Source organism: Bufo bufo, chromosome 3 (genome assembly GCF_905171765.1).
Source record: "Bufo bufo chromosome 3, aBufBuf1.1, whole genome shotgun sequence".
Classification (NCBI taxonomy): Eukaryota; Metazoa; Chordata; class Amphibia; order Anura; family Bufonidae; genus Bufo; species Bufo bufo.
Window position 1 is genome coordinate 562,883,346 of NC_053391.1, and position 17,392 is coordinate 562,900,737.

Genomic DNA, 17,392 nt, shown 5'->3' on the forward strand with positions numbered 1-17,392 from the left:
ATGCATTTAGCCTTAACTGAAAATCCTGTATCCTGGTCCCTCTACATCTGGACGCAGGGATCCTAAAATGGTCAGCTCATATTTTTCTTCCTCAGACTCAGAACAGGACTCAGATTTAGAGTCTCAGGATTCGGATGATTCCTTTTTTTTTTTTTTTTTTTTTTTTTTTTCTGAAGATACGAAAATTTATTAAAGCAGTTAGAGCGACCATGAACCTCTCGGATGAGGAGGTACAAAGTTCTGTACAGGACAAAATGTTTAGTGGCATTGAACGACGAAAAGTTTTTCCGGTTCATAAGAACATGCATGAAATGATTAAACGGGAATGGAAGACTCCTGATAGAAAGTTATTCATTCCCAGGACAATTAAGCGTAGACATTCAATGAGGAAGACTAAGCGCTTTTAACATCCTGTCCTAAGGTAAACATCTCCCTTTTTAAATTGGTTAAAGGAGCTAATGCCCTTTTTGAGAACATGGGGTCCCTAAAAGACCCCATTGATAAAAAGTACATTCGTGTTGGCATTTTCTTTTTGCGAGTCAGCTGCAGCTCTTTTTAAGCCTAATTTGGCTGCTGCATGGTGCTACTTGCTGGCACAACACTTCCGTCTGATAACTGATCACTCACCCCTCACTTGGATGAGTAGATCCCAAGAGAGGAATGCCAGAGTCACAAGGTGGTTCTTGTCCCTGCAAAATTTTAGTTTCTTAGTGGAGCACAAAGCAGGGAGACTGCAAGGCAATGCGGATGTCTTATCCCGGACCCATTGTTTGTTGTCATGAGTTCGCCCCTAGGAGTCTGAACTGAGGGGGAGGGTATGTGAGAAGGGCATGGTTTGGGAGAACTGATATCTGCCTTTGAAATGGTTAAACTGTGTGTGGTGAGCTTTGGGTGCGTCTCTGGGACCTGAGGGGTTAACCCAGACACAGGATAAGCAGGGTTGATATGTTTTGTCTATGCTGGCCATAGCTAACATAGACAGATTTGTGAAATACGTACTGGGACCTACTTATACTGGAGTGAGTTAGGCAGTGGGATGCTTCGGTCCTGGGCTTCCATAGCACACAGATGCGGGTCACATGGGTGATCTAGCTGGTGTCTTGAGGTTTCAGTACTATCTGCACCATCCCGGGCAATGCACCAAGGTTAAATCCTTGAAGAATCTGTGGTCCTCTTTCAGACTGCAGCTCCCAACGGTAGTATAAGAGCAATGCAGATCTTTATGCTGTGTGAGATGACCCGCAGTCTTACTCTGCAGAATGAAAAGCTTATGGTACTGGGGCGATGTAGGGGACCTGGAAACCTCATTAGGGACCTAGTCAGATGCTTTGAAGGCGAGCTGAGTATTTTTGGTGCTTGGAGATAATGTACCTAGTAGCTGTAGCTCGAGGGCCCCCCCCCCCCCTCCCATTAGTGTAGCAGACAAACCTATCATTACGGTTGTAAAATCAAGTTACAATGTCAGTGTCATTTCACATTTTTCTCCATGTCTGAGATGGATTTGAATGTCTGTAATGGTTTTGCACTTCAAACACTTATTAATTATTTAGTTGCTTGCCTGATGTGTTGAGTGCTTCTGTACAAATGTCACCTCTCTAAGTAGGGCTATGCCAAAGTGACACTGGTGTGCACAAGAAAGGATGGACAGACTATACTGCCTAAGGCTTGTAGCAGGCCAGCAGATAACGATTGTAGATCAAGATTTTGCGACCAGAAATGTATTAGAGCAATGTTTGTACTTTCGCTCGTTAATTGTTTGCTACCACGCCTCTGTGTGATCTGTAAGTGAGTGAGTAGACTACTCCATATTATAAGAATGGATCTGTGACTGAGGAAGATCAACACTGGCGAGAAACTAACGATTCCTTGTTCGTCAATAAACCACTCGTGCGTCTTGCATCTCACGAGGCTAGTTCCGTTTCATTTGCATTAACTACGTTCAGTATGATGTTTGCCCCATCAAATATAGGTGTAAGACTTGTCTGAGCAGATCCTGAAGCAGGCAGAGAGTATTGGATCTTCCCTTCCATATATCATCCGTCAGGTCATGGCGGAGGCTTATAGCAGTGTGATCAGGGCAGGATAATAAACTCCATGTACACAAGAGCTGCACTTTTAAGAACTGCATAAGAAATGCAGACATTCTAGGCTATTGTAAATTTGCCTATTTTTAGGGAATCTGGAGTCGTGTTTAGAAAAATTCTAAAAGGAAAATTTGCTGACTGCTGAAATGTTTACTTTTCCATTCCTGACCAGCCGGAAATAGCTTCCCTCTCTGCAGCATTTCCTTCTTAAAGGGAACCTGTCACCAGGATTTTGTGTATAGAGCTGAGGACATGGGTTGCTAGATGGCCGCTAGCACATCCGCAATATCCAGTCCCCACAGCTCTGCTTTTATTGTGTAAAAAAAACAGATTTTATCCATATGCAAATTAACCTGAGATGAGTCCAGCTTGAAGGAGCCCAGCACCGCCCCACATCCTCCGAATATCCTTCTTGCTCCCTGATGTCAGAAAACCAGAGCGCTGTAATCTCGCAATGTGTGAGCTAGCGCATGCACAGTGTCATCAGTGTTCCTTCCCTGTGCTGGCATCAGCCTCAGGGAAGGAACTGCGCATGCGTTAGCTCACGCATCACGAGATTACGGCCCTCTGGCTTTGACGTCGGGGAGCAAGGAGATTCGAAGGATGCGGGGTTGTGCTGGACTCCTCTCACGTACAGGACACATCTCAGGTTAATTTGCATATGGATCAAATCTATGAAAAATCGCAGCATGCTCTAAATTGTGCGTTTATCACGCAACGCATAAGTGATGCGTGAAAATCACAGCTCATGTGCACAGCCCCATAAAAACGAATAGGTCCGGATTCAGTGCGGGTGCAATGCGTTCACCTCCTGCATTGCACCCACGCAGAAATCTTGCCCGTGTGAACTCGGCCTTAGTGTTCCTAGGGAGTTTGAATTATGTATTTTGGGGGTAATGGACAAGATAGATGACTCTAAACATCGAGTCATAGCCTCTAAACTCCTATTTCATGCTAGGAGATGCATTATTGGACATTGGTGAGATGGTGCGGTGCCTGCGGCCGGGGAATGGGAACACCTGACTAGGGTCTCTTGTCAGAGAATTTCACCTGGTATCTACCAATTTCTTTTTTTTGATGCTTGCCGTAGGGGATATAGAATTGGTGGTGGTGGGGGGCTGAGGAAGTAGGAGGGGAGATTTAAAAAAAAATATATATATATATTTCTTTTTTCCCCTCACCCATGACGGCACCCCATGCGACCAGGGACCTCCCATCCGGGACAGGAAACCTGAGAAGATAAAAGGTTCACACCCCCACCAAGCACCAGTTCAGGTTTCCTGTCCTCCGGATAGGAACTCCCTGGGAAGCTCACGTTGGTTCTCACCTACAGCCGGGGAAAGGCCCAGGTTCTTATCCGGTGGGTGGCCTCCCCCAGGTGGCGTCATGCTCTCCGGGGCTGCTGCCTACAGTCTCGGCTTCTTCCCCCACATTCCGGCGCTGGCCTGAGGGAGCCGCTGTGGCCGTGTTCAGGCGGCTTCCCTCCTTGCTCCCGGGTTGCCCGTCTTCCTGTCGGCGTCGGAAGGGGCGTCTGCGCGCGCCCCGACGCGGGCGGGCGGGGCTTGACCCGGAAGTCGGGTTGAGCGCCGATGTGTGCCCTGGCACGTCTTTTAAAATTATAAATGGGGCAGAGGGGGGGAACCCAGCCGGCTGATGTGGCACACTGTGGTGCTGAAGAGGCTCTTTGTGGTTCAGCAAGATGTCAGAGCCGGCAGACGGACGCGCCGAACCCCTGGAACCCTCAAGGCCCGCGAGTCCGGTACCAGTCCTGAGGAGTGGGGGCTAAAAAAGGTGGTGAGATATATCCTTTTTTTTTATTAATGGGGTGTTATCTGCTTGATTTATGTAGGTGGCAAAGCCCCCCAAAAAAGCGGCCTCAAAGACGAAGCCTAAAGAGTGTGCAGGATGTAAGGTCCCCCTAGCTTCCTCCTATTTTAAGCCGTTATGCTCCCCATGTATTGATAAATTGGTGGCGGAGGAGTCACGGAGCCTTTCCAGGAATATGCGATCTTTAATAAGATCTGAAGTGAAAGCCTCCCTAAAGTCCTTAACTACGAATCGCCCGCGGTCTCCGGGAAGATCTCCGGATATGAGGGATTCGGATATAGACCATTCTGACGTGGAGGAAAGAGAAGCAGGCCAGTTACTCTCTGATGGTACTACTTCGTCAGCAGAAGAGGAAACAGGGGGATCCCTTTTCTCGCCTGAAGATACCCAAAACCTCCTTAAAGCGGTCAGAGCGACGATGCAGTTAGAAGAGGTGAAACAGGCTAAGTCGACAGCAGACGTTGCCTTTCAGGGGTTAGGTCCCAGAAAGCAGAGTTTTTTCCATTCATGAGAATGTGCAGGCATTAATTAAAAATGAATGGAAGAATCCTGATAGGAAGTTTTTTATTCCAAGCTCTGTCAAAAGGAAATATCCCTTTGATGAGAAGTTAGCAGCCTGTTGGGACAAGGCCCCTATTGTTGATGCTCCGGTGGCGAAGATTGCCAAGAAGTCTGCTCTACCGTTCGATGACCTTGGTAACCTATCTGATCCTCTGGATAAAAAAGCGGATTGTTATTTGAAGAAGGCCTGGGAATCATCCTCTACCTGCTTGAGGCCGGCGGTTGCAGCGTCATGGGTCTCTAGGTCACTACATATCTGGCTGGAACAGTTAGAACAGCATCTCAGTGAGAAGAAACCAAGAGAAGAAGTTTTGGCCTCTCTTCCCACCTTTTTTAAGGCTGTTGATTTTTTAGCTGATGCCTCCACAGATAGTTAGGTTCTCAGCCAGATCATCCGCCTTATCCAATGCAGCTAGAAGAGCTATTTGGCTGAAGTCCTGGAAGGCGGATCAGGGTTCTAAGGCTAGGTTATGCTCTATCCCCTGTGAGGGTGACAGGCTCTTTGGATCTTCCCTTGATGATATACTTGAAAAGGCCTCAGATAAGAAGGGTTTTCCAGCTCCTCAACGCCCCCCCTTTTTTCGTAGATGCCAAGGCAAAAGGGTAGGCAGTATGATAAAAGGGAAAAGGATAGATTTCCTAAGAAATCCGGAGGTTTCCTCTTTAAACCCCAAGATCAAAGGCCCAAAGATAAGCAATGACGCCGAATCCCAGGTAGGGGGAAGATTATCTCTTTCTCCCAGCCTGGAAGAACATAACCAAGAACGGCTGGATCCTGGGAGGGGTTGGAGAAAAGTTCCGGCTGGAGCTTCTGACCCGTCCCCAGGACTCGTTCAGGCTGACAGATTACCCCAAGGATCTAGTCAAGAGACAGGCCTTAGAATCAGAGGTCCTGCTTCTGCGAAAAGGGGTGGTTGTCCCGGTTCCGCAGGCAGAGAGGGGCTTGGGTTTTTACTCTTTTTTTAGTAAAAAAACCCAATGGCTCCTTCCGGGTAATTCTAAACCTGAAGAAATTAAACAGATTCCTCAGCTACAAAAAATTTCGCATGGAGACCATAGGGTCGGCCATAGATCTCCTATCAAAGAACTGCTGGATGGCGACTCTGGACTTGGAGGACGCGTACTACCACGTGCCAATGCATGTGTCCTCCCAAAAATATTTGAGGACTGCAGTCTGGGTTCAGGGGGAATGTCTACACCTGCAATACAGAGCCCTCCCCTTTGGGGTTTCTCAAGCCCCCAGAATCTTCACCAAGGTGATTGCGGAAGTAGCCTCCTTCCTAAGGTTGTCAGGGGTTCCGTTGCTGCCATACTTGGACGACTTCCTGTTTGTTTCCCAGACCAAGGAAGGCTTGATTCAAAACATCAAGGTTTCCTGCGCCCTGTTAAAGAGCCTGGGCTGGAAAATAAATTGGAAAAAGTCTTGCCTAACACCATCCCAGAGTTGTGTATTTTTAGGCATCCTTTTAGACTCCCGAGTAGAAAAGTCCTTCCGCCCGCCAAGATATTTTCCATCAGGGAGCATGTTTTGGATCTTTTCAGATCCTACCTCTGCTCGTTCAGGAGGGCAATGGCAGTGCTAGGCCACCTGACAGCAACCTTTCCAGCGGTCCTATATGCACAGGCTCATACAAGGAAGCTACAGTCATGCATCCTGCGCCAATGGGACGGCTGCAAGCAGTCGTTGGACCGACCTTTCCACTTATCCGCAGAGGCGAGAGTGTCTCTTCTTTGGTGGACTGTGACAGAGAATCTCTCAGGAGGAGTACCATGGGCCTTTCAGGATCCGATGGTAATTACAACAGACGCCAGCCCGTGGGGTTGGGGGGCCCACTCGGAGAACAAGGGTTGGCAAGGGAGGTGGGATTTGAATACCAGGAAAGCCACCTCGAACTTCAAAGAACTGAAAGCAGTAGAAATGGCCTTAAAACCGATAGCTCCAGACGTATACTTCAGGAACATAGTCCTATACTCAGACAACTTGACTACAGTGGCATACATCAACCATCAAGGCGGAACAAGAGTACCTTCTCTGGCGATACTCTGTCACCAGATCTTTCAGCTAGCAGAGCAGAAACATCTATCCCTGTCGGCAGTCCACATAAAGGGGAAGGAGAACATAGTAGCCGATTTTCTGAGTTGCACCCAGCTAAAGCAGGTGCCTAAACTCAGAGGTCTTCTCCCAGTTAACGCAGAAATTCGGCCTCCCTACGGTCGACCTATTTGCCTCCAGAAAAAACAGGAAAGTGGAAAGGTTCTTCTCCCTAAATCGTCTGGACGATCCAACAGCCTTAGACGGACTAGCACAGAACTGGACTCAGGAGGAGGGTTATGCCTTCCCTCCGTGTTCCCTAATTCCGCGGGTCCTGAAAAAAGTCCAGAAGGAGAAAGCAACGATTACCCTAGTGGCCCCAGTGTGGCCGAAAAGGTCCTGGTACTCCTGCCTCCAAGACCTAGCAATAGCCCCCCCTTGGATTCTGCCCCCTCGGGAGGATCTATTATATCAGGGCCCGATCCTGCATCCCAATCCAGGAATTTTGCATCTGGCAGCATGGAGGCTGAGAGGGAGATTTGGTTAGGTCGGGGTCTGTCCCAATCTGTAGTTTCCACCATTTTGGGAAGTAGGAAAGCCACCACGGCCAGAAAATATAATAAAATCTGGGAAGTCTTTTCCTCCTTTTTAGGGATCAATCCTGACCTTCTCTCCTCCAAATGTCTCTAGGGTCCTAGATTTTTTACAAGCTGGCTTGGATAAGGGGCTTAGGGCTTCCACCCTGAGAGTACATGTGGCAGCCTTGAGTTACTACTTCGATTCCCAGCTGGCCCTGCATCCTTGGGTTAAAAGGTTTCTGTCGGCAGCCTCCAGGATCCGCCCTGGGTAATGAAGGGTGGTCAATATGTATAATTGCATATGTTTGTTCGTAATATATATTCGTAATATATTTAAGTGATATGCTGATTTATAATGTAACGAAACTGATTGTTGAAGATGCATGGAATTTGAAATAATAAAGATTAATTAAAAAAGAGTAAAGTAAAAAAAACACCGAAATATTAAGTATAAATCACCCAATTTCACATATAAAATTAATAAATAAATAAACATATCGCCACGTCAGAAAAGTCCAAACTATTAAAATATAAAAAAAATCTATGCTTTGAATGCCGGAAGAGAAAAAAATAAACTGCGCTATTTATTTTCTAAATGCGGAATGCACTTGGCTTTTTTATTTTATTTTTTCCGCGTGGTATCTAGTATTGCAATACTTTTTTTTATGGTATAGAAATTGAATCAAAAATTTGGTATCGCAACAACTCTACTCTATACACTGCCACTGTATGTGTGCGGTTCTGTACACTGCCGCTGTATATGTTAATGACCATGTTTGGTTCTAGACTTCTTTATATATTAATTTAAGAGGTGTTATTTTTGTTGCTGAAAATAAGGCTTTATAAAGTAAAAGAAAAAGCTCCTAACTTATATTTTTATACCTGGACTCTTCTCTGAAGCCATGTGGTTGCAATGGATGTAGTATGTGGTTTAGCATTGTGTTGCTGAAATACAGTTGCAAGAAAAGTATGTGAACCCTTTGGAATGATATGGATTTCTGCACAAATTGGTCATAGAAGATCAGATCACATTTTAAGTCACAACAATAGACAATCACAGTCTGCTTAAACTAATAAAACATACAGAATTAAATGTTACCATGTTTTTATTGAACACACCATGTAAACATTCACAGTGCAGGTGGAAAGTATGTGAACCCCTAGACTAATGACATCTCCAAGAGCTAATTGGAGTGAGGTGTCAGCCAACTGGAGTCCAATCAATGAGATGAGAGGTGTTGGTTACAGCTGCCCTGCCCTATAAAAAAACACACCAGTTCTGGGTTTGCTTTTCACAAGAAGCATTGCCTGATGTAAATGATGCCTCGCACAAAAGAGCTCTCAGAAGACCTACAATTAAGAATTGTTAACTTGCATAAAGCTGGAAAGGGTTATAAAAGTATCTCCAAAGTCTTGCTGTTCATCAGTCCATGGTAAGACAAATTGTCTATAAATGGAGAAAGTTCAGCACTGCTGCTACTCTCCCTAGGAGTGGCCGTCCTGTAAAGATGACTGCTCAATGAGGTGAAGAATTCTAGAGTGTCCGCTAAAGACTTACAAAAGTCTCTGGCATATGTTAACATCCCTGTTAGCGAATCTACAATACGTAAATCACAAAATAATGGATTTCATGGGAGGATACCACAGAGGAAGCCACTGCTGTCCAAAAAAAAGTTTACAGTTTGCACAAGAGCACCTGGATGTTCCACAGCAGTACTGGCAAAATATTCTGTGGACAGATGAAACCAAAGTTGAGTTGTTTGGAAGAAACCCACAACACTGTGTGGAGAAAGAGGCACAGCACACCAACATCAAAACCTCATCCCAACTGTGAAGTATGGTGATGGGGGCATCATGGTTTGGGGCTGCTTTGCTGCATCAGGGCCTGGACGGATTGCTATCATCGAAGGAAAAATGAATTCCCAAGTTTATCAAGACATTTTGCAGGAGAACTTAAGGCCATCTGTCCACCAGCTGAAGCTCAACAGAAGATGGTGTTGCAACAGGACAACGACCCAAAGCATAGAAGTAAAACAGACTGGCTTGAACAGAAGAAAATGTGCCTTCTGGAGTGGTCCAGTCAGAGTCCTGACCTCAACCAAATCCATATCATTCCAAAGGGTTCACATACTTTTTCTTGCAACTGTATGTTAAGGCCTTCCCTGAGACTTTTCTGGATGGAAGCCTTTCAAGATGTAGAGGCTGCAAACTCCATGGACAATAATGCAACCCCGTACTATCAGATGCATGCATTTGAACTGTGCATTGGATACAAGCTGGATAGTCCCTCTCTTCCAGAGTCCGCAGGATATGGTGTTCGTGGTTTGCAAAATGATTTTAAAATTTGATTACTCTTACCACAGTACAGTTTTCCATTTTGCCCCCATTTTAAATTTACTTTGGCCCAGAAAAGACAGTTTCTGGATCATGTTGAAGCATGACTTCTTTATTACATGATACAGCTTTAATTTGCATTTATGGATTGCATGATGAACTGATAAGATGACTTCCGGAAGTGTTCCTGAGCCCATGCAGTGATTTCCAGTACATAATCATGCCTGCTTTTAATGCAGTGCCGCCTGAGCACTCTTACTGTAATCATGAGTATCCAATATTGACTGTGCAGGCCTTGTCCCTTGCACACATGGGATTCTCCAGATTTTCAGAATCTTGATATTTACAGTATGTACTGCAGATGGTGTTCGCAATTGCATATTGAACATTTGTCAGAATTTTTAGTTTTCTTCAGATTGGTGAACCTCTGCCCTTTGCTTCTAAGAGACCCTGCCTCTCGAACATGCTTTTTCTTTTCTACTCAGTCAAGTGATTTTGTAGCAGATTGCTCCTCCAGCTATTTTATACTGGTACCACTTTCATCCTTTGTTTCCTCTGTCCCTATCTTTTTCAGATGTGTTGCTGTCATAAAGTTCTGAATGAGTCCCCCCTCCCCCCCCCTTCCTCATTTCCCTCTACAACCTAGGCGTGTCTTATGGTCCAGTGTGTCTTACAGTTTCTAGATATCGTATTTTTCTACTCTAACACTGTACACAAAGCAACATGTATTTTACTTAAAATTGAGCTCTGTCCTAATCAGAAAATGGATAAATGCAGCGCTCACCTGCGTTGATTGCTATAGAAGCACGGACTCCGCCGTGCAAATACTCAAAGGGTGAAGTCCAGCTTCTTGAAATCCTTATTTCATGCGGTAAAATCCTCCAGGTGCAAGATCGGGTATACAGTCAGACCACACAATCTAACACTGTCCTAGTTGGCTGAATTGGTACTTTTTTTTTTTTTATCGTAAAAAAGTCATGGTATACCACTTTTTTTGGTGCCTTTCCCTTTTTTCCCCATTGTGAGAAATGTTATTCTTATGTTTGCAGTATGTAGCAAAAAAAATGGCATTTAAATCAGTTAATTATATCTATGCATTGACAGAAACAGCCTAGCTCAGGGAACTATTAAAAGTTCACTAAAAGTACACTATTAAAAGTAATCGGCCTTCAAAGTACCGACTTAGTCTACTTTCACACTCGTGTTTTGCCTTTCCGTTTGTGAGATCCGTTCAGGGCTCTCACAAGCGGTCCAAAACAGATCAGTTTTGCCTTAAGGCATTCTGAATGGAAAAGGATCCGCTCAGAATGCATCAGTTTGCCGCCATTCTGTTTGCAGCGTTTTGGTGTCCGTCTGACGAAACTGAGCCAAACGGATCAGTTCTGACACACAATGTAAGTCAATGGGGACGGATCCGTTTTCTGACACAATCTAGCACAATAGAGAACGGATCCGTCCTCCATAGACTTTCAAAGATGTTCAAGGCGGATCCATCTTGGCTATGTTAAAGATAATGCAAACGGATGCAGACGGTTGTATTATCTGAACGGATCCGTCTGCAGATGAATAACTGATCCGCACCAAACGCGAGTGTGAAAGTAGCCTTAATTATACAGGTTGTAGATATAAAGGATTTAAACGGTATATGATCAATATACGAAAGCCTAAATATTGTTTGTTTTGGGACTAGTGACTCTCTACTGTGAAAGAAGGGAGCGCTCATCCTGGATCACTATTGTTTAGAGCCTGCCGGTTATGAACGTTTTACGTTTCAACCTTTTTGTAGACCTTTATGGCAAATATATTGGTTTTCATTTTGACTTTTTTTCCTTCACAGGCTCCTCATTGTGAGCACGCCTTCTGCAATGCCTGCATCACACAGTGGTTCTCTCAACAGCAGACCTGTCCTGTGGACCGCAGCGTTGTTACTGTAGCACATCTACGCCCAGTCCCCCGCATCATGCGGAATATGCTCTCAAAGCTCCAGATCACATGTGACAACGCTGTTTTTGGCTGTACCACCATTGTGCGACTGGACAACCTCATGTCTCACCTCAACGACTGTGAACATAATCCAAAGCGACCAGTGACATGTGAGCAGGGATGTGGGTGAGTTTCTATACTTACAGGGGAAAAAAGTGCTAATTTAAAGGGAATCGATCAGCAGTTTTGACGACGCTAAACTGCTTACAGTGCTAGGTAAGTCATCAAGAGTAGTGAGAATGAGCCTTTATTCTGCTCCTTAAAGGGGTATTCCAGATGGTTGCTGCAGCTGTCACTCAAAGCAGAAGGTAGGGGCTGGGAAGCAGCTCAATGCGGAGAGCCCTTCAGTGAAGCACCGCCTCCAGTGCACTTAAGGAGCAGAATTTGATAGAATAAAAGTTCATATTTGCATTTTCCCTGATGAAAGAACCTCCACAAAAGGTATGTTTTGTCCTCCTCTACCCAGCCCCTTCCTTGTGCCGCCAGCAGTCTAGCATGGTCAAATCTGCTGACCCTTTTAAAGTACAAATTTACCTTTTTATTGTGGGTGGATATATTGTCATAAGCATTCACACTGTGTAACAACCTTCAGTTGTATGAAACCTGCAGCTTTAAACATCTTGGGAATGTGTCCAAGAAACTTCTGTCCACACGATATGGCTGTTTAGACTTTCCCATAAAATGGACATGCCAATCTGTCACATAATGGTGCATAGCTATGGTATTTAAGTAAGGGTATGTTCATCCAGCAGATGCCAGAAACCAGTCCTCTTGGCATCGGTCAGGCTGGTATACCTTTTTTCAATTGCATATGAAATAGCTTGGTTAGCAAATACATGCATACATAGAAGCCTCACCAATCCTACTGATGCAGACATCTGATGAAGGGCTCAAGTGCAGTATGAGCAGAGATTAAGGAGATTAAGTGGGAGTAGTATAATTGTACATTTCCTGTTCCTAATCCTTTCAGGCATACATAAAACAGAGACCACTCATATGCAATTTCACTGCAGGTTATTTTTCATTCAGTCCATGAAGTCCCAGGCCTTGTCTACCGATTGAGGATGAAGTAGTCAAAAGGATAGTATTGTGAATCCCAGGCAAAACGTGCTCGCTATTGCTTTGTCTGGTGCCCAAAGTGTATGAATGAATCCCAGAGTTTCATTTGTCTCATAGAGAAGAGGGGAGGAAAAAAAAACATTTCATTCCCTCCTTGATTCCAATGCAACAACCATGTATGGCTTTTGAAAATGAGGGCCAGATCAAGAAAATGTCTTCGGTGTAGTCACATTAAAATTGAAAAATCCCTCCTGAAAGTCCCCCTTTTTTTGTCAATTTTTATTACTTCTGAAGTTACTATTGTCGACGTACAACTTGGGGGACTCGATTGCTTTTTTAACCTCTGACACAACAAATTTTAGGATCAATTCAAGGAGTCTCCACAGGCATTTGTACAGTTCTACCCACTCGTTAAATTCTGTGGCACCACCACTGCTGCAAGGAATAAATTCAATAACCAAACATAACTTGTAGGCACCGGGCAACCTGTAGCATTTGTATCTCCACGGACGACCAACCAGCCTATACGCTAAGATCTTTTCAGACTAAAGCGCAAGCTTTAGTTTGAGCTTGTCAGGCGTGCTGCTGCTGCCGGCTGGGGCATACACCCAGTGAAGCATTTGCCACGATACCGCTCACCACCATACCTAGAGAGGGAGTACACTGCAAGCCAGAAGAACAGTGATATAAGGTACTGAACAGATCTGTGTATAGGCTGATTGGAGACGGCGTTACTCTAGGTCAGGCATCCTCAAACTGCGGCCCTCCAGCTGTTGTAAAACTACAACTCCCACAATGCCCTGTTGTAGGCTGATACATGTAGGCTATTCGGGCATGCTGGGAGTTGTAGTTTTGCAACAGCTGGAGGGCCGCAGTTTGAGGATGCCTGTTCTAGGTGGTTGTCTAAGGGAGACAGATGCTACATTTTGTGCTGTGCCTAAGTTATGTTTAACAAATTTTTGCCTTTTAAAAAGGTTTTTCAAGATTTTATCCTCTGGATAGATTATCAGTATCTGATCATTTGGAGGCCTGACACCTGGGACCCCCTCCGATCGGCTGTTTGAGAAGGCAGCGGCAGTAGCACCGTGGCCTTCTCCAGCTTTTCCTAAGCCATGTGATGACATGTTCATTGGTCACATTGCCTAGGAGCTGCTCAACCCCATAAAATTGAATAAGGCTAAGCTGCGATACCGCGCACAGCTGCTATACAATCTACGGCATTGTGCTTGGTGAGCAGAGAGAATGCCGCAGCACTCGCAGGAGTAACAGTGCCTTCTCAAACTGTGCTGTCAGATCCCCACCGATCAGAGGCAGATGACCTATCCAGAGGATTGGTCATCAGTGTTAAGTCTCAGAAAACCCTTTTAAAGGGAACCTGTCATCAACTTTGTGCTGCCCATACTAACGGCAGTATATAGTAGAGACAGGTGAGTTGATTTCAGCGGTCTGTCATTTATACTATAAAAGTAAGTGGTTGCCGAGAACCAACATCACAATCATTGCAGACTGGGCCTGGAAAAAGTCCTGACCACCTGAGAAGAGTCCTGGTTATTCATGAAGTCCTGCTCCCCCTGCCCACCTGCTGATGACTGACAGTCTTCTACCTAGTTTTCTCCCTTTCTCTCTAGGAGAGAACTACCAATCAGCAGATGGGTGACAGAGCAGGTGATTATGAATAACCATGACTCTTAAGTAGATTGGACTCTTTTATTCCCCCTTCCCCCCCAAGGCCTGGGCTGCAATAATTGAGTTTGGTTTTCAGCAACCACTTACTTTTAGCTCATGAGTTACACACCGCTGACATCAGCATTTCTGTCATGAATTTATGCTCTGTGAGGTCAGCATAAAGTTGATGACCGGTTCCCTTTAAGGACCATTAACATTTCCCTCTTTGTTCAAGCAGTTGGTGTATTAATGATTTCAGAGGGAAAGATGAAAAAAAGTTAGTTAACATTTATTTTGTGGAATTTATGGCATTCACTGTGGTTAACCCCTAAGTACTGGGACTACTTTTGGTTTTGCATTTGTTGTTTTTGTTTTCCTCTCTTCACTACCCCCACGTTCAAATAGCAATAACTTTTCTTTTTAATTTTTCGTTCATATAGCCATATGGGACAGGATGCATTTTAGGGCACCATTTAATTTACTTTAGTTATTGGTAAACAGGAAACAAGTTGTGGGTTTAAATTGAAAGAACCACACACAACTCCGCCAAGGTTTTTTGCGGTTTTGACATCACTGTGTGGCTTGATGTCCTTATTCTGTGGATTTCATTTTATTTTTTTGTTAATCTATTATTATAGAACCTGTGATATTTTGATCCCTTGTCCTATTCACCTTAATGGAGATCTCTTAGGGTGAATAGGATTTTTACACTGTCCACGCCTCATACACAGAGCAGCAGGGAACTTGCCATAGTAGGCCTGAAAGGCTTCAGCAGCGTCAAGGCTGCCATGGTAACCAATCGGAGCCCCACAATTTCACTGCGGGGCTCCGATCGGAAGGCAGAGGGAGCTGCATCCCTCTGCATTATCTTTCAGGTGCCATGGTCTGTGTTGATCACGGCAAATGAGGGGTTAAATGAAGGGGTTCGCCGGCACCCGCCACGTAAGTAGCCGGCTCACTGCAGCAGCCCACTCCATACATTTACTCAATGGAAAATTGCAGGACTGATGCGGACACAGATATACAGTTTTGTAATAGATGTCGGGCGGCACTGCGTGGGTTGTGGGTGCACGGTCCGCGGGTGTCGCCCCAAGTACTTGATTGAAACAAATATACAGTTGTCTGAATGAGCCCTAACTGTAGTCATTGCTAGTGAATTCTTAAAGGCTACAGGTACTGAAGTTATTTTTCTGTTTTTGTTTTACAAAACAATTAAGATTGACTTAAAAAAAAAGTGTTTATAGCCTTTAACCACCTCAGCCCCCAGTGCTTAAACACCCTGAAAGACCAGGCCACTTTTTACACTTCTGACCTACACTACTTTCACCATTTATTGCTCGGTCATGCAACTTACCACCCAAATGAATTTTACCTCCTTTTCTTCTCACTAATAGAGCTTTCATTTGGTGGTATTTCATTGCTGCTGACATTTTTACTTTTTTTGTTATTAATCGAAATTTAACGATTTTTTTGCAAAAAAATGACATTTTTCACTTTCAGTTGTAAAATTTTGCAAAAAAAATGACATCCATATATAAATTTTGCTCTAAATTTATTGTTCTACATGTCTTTGATAAAAAAAAAATGTTTGGGTAAAAAAAAAATGGTTTGGGTAAAAGTTATAGCGTTTACAAACTATGGTACAAAAATGTGAATTTCCACTTTTTGAAGCAGCTCTGACTTTCTGAGCACCTGTCATGTTTCCTGAGGTTCTACAATGCCCAGACAGTACAAACACCCCACAAATGACCCCATTTCGGAAAGTACACACCCTAAGGTATTCGCTGATGGGCATAGTGAGTTCATAGAACTTTTTATTTTTTGTCACAAGTTAGCGGAAAATGATGATTTTTTATTTTTATTTTTTTTTTCTTACAAAGTCTCATATTCCACTAACTTGTGACAAAAAATAAAAACTTCCATGAACTCACTATGCCCATCACGAAATACCTTGGGGTCTCTTCTTTCCAAAATGGGGTCACTTGTGGGGTAGTTATACTGCCCTGGCATTCTAGGGGCCCAAATGTGTGGTAAGGAGTTTGAAATCAAATTCTGTAAAAACTGACCAGTGAAAACCGAAAGGTGCTCTTTGGAATGTGGGCCCCTTTGCCCACCTAGGCTGCAAAAAAGTGTCACACATCTGGTATCTCCGTATTCAGTAGAAGTTGGGGAATGTGTTTTGGGGTGTCATTTTACATATACCCATGCTGGGTGAGATAAATATCTTGGTCAAATGCCAACTTTGTATAAAAAAATGGGAAAAGTTGTCTTTTGCCAAGATATTTCTCTCACCCAGCATGGGTATATGTAAAAAGACACCCCAAAACACATTCCCCAACTTCTCCTGAATACGGAGATACCAGATGTGTGACACTTTTTTGCAGCCTAGGTGGGCAAAGGGGCCCATATTCCAAAGAGCACCTTTCGGATTTCACTCGTCATTTTTTACAGAATTTGATTTCAAACTCCTTACCACACATTTGGGCCCCTAAAATACCAGGGCATTATACCTACCCCACAAGTGACCCCATTTTGGAAAGAATAGACCCCAAGGTATTCGCTGATGGGCATAGTGAGTTCATGGAAGTTTTTATTTTTTGTCACAAGTTAGTGGAATATGAGACTTTGTATGAAAAAAAAAAAAAAAAAAAAAATCATCATTTTCCACTAACTTGTGACAAAAAATAAAAAATTCTAGGAACTCGCCATGCCCCTCACGGAATACCTTGGGGTGTCTTCTTTCCAAAATGGGGTCACTTGTGGGGTAGTTATACTGCCCTGGCATTTTCCAGGGGCCCTAATGTGTGGTAAGTAGGTAAATGACCAGTGAAATCAGAAAGGTGCTCTTTGGAATATGGGCCCCTTTGCCCACCTAGGCTGCAAAAAAGTGTCACACATCTGGTATCTCCGTACTCGGGAGAAGTTGGGGAATGTGTTTTGGGGTGTCTTTTTACATATACCCATGCTGGGTGAGAGAAATATCTTGGCAAAAGACAACTTTTCCCATTTTTTTATACAAAGTTGGCATTTGACCAAGATATTTATCTCACCCAGCATGGGTATATGTAAAATGACACCCCAAAACACATTCCCCAACTTCTCCTGAGTACGGCGATACCAGATGTGTGACACTTTTTTGCAGCCTAGATGCGCAAAGGGGCCCAAATTCCTTTTAGGAGGGCATTTTTAGACATTTGGATACCAGACTTCTTCTCACGCTTTGGGGCCCCTAGAATGCCAGGGCAGTATAAATACCCCACATGTGACCC

At 44.2% G+C, this 17,392-nt stretch overlaps 1 protein-coding gene across 3 annotated transcripts in view; it reads left to right on the forward strand.

Annotated features, from left to right (window-relative positions):
* RNF41 (ring finger protein 41) overlaps positions 1-17,392 on the forward strand; it is a 59,061-nt gene that overhangs the window by 26,785 nt on the left and 14,884 nt on the right. For all 3 annotated transcript variants that reach the window (XM_040425561.1, XM_040425559.1, XM_040425560.1), the window contains one exon: positions 11,254-11,525. In XM_040425561.1, the coding sequence (XP_040281495.1) occupies positions 11,377-11,525 (149 nt within the window). In that variant the 5' untranslated portion in view covers positions 11,254-11,376. The remainder of the gene's footprint in view (positions 1-11,253; positions 11,526-17,392) is intronic.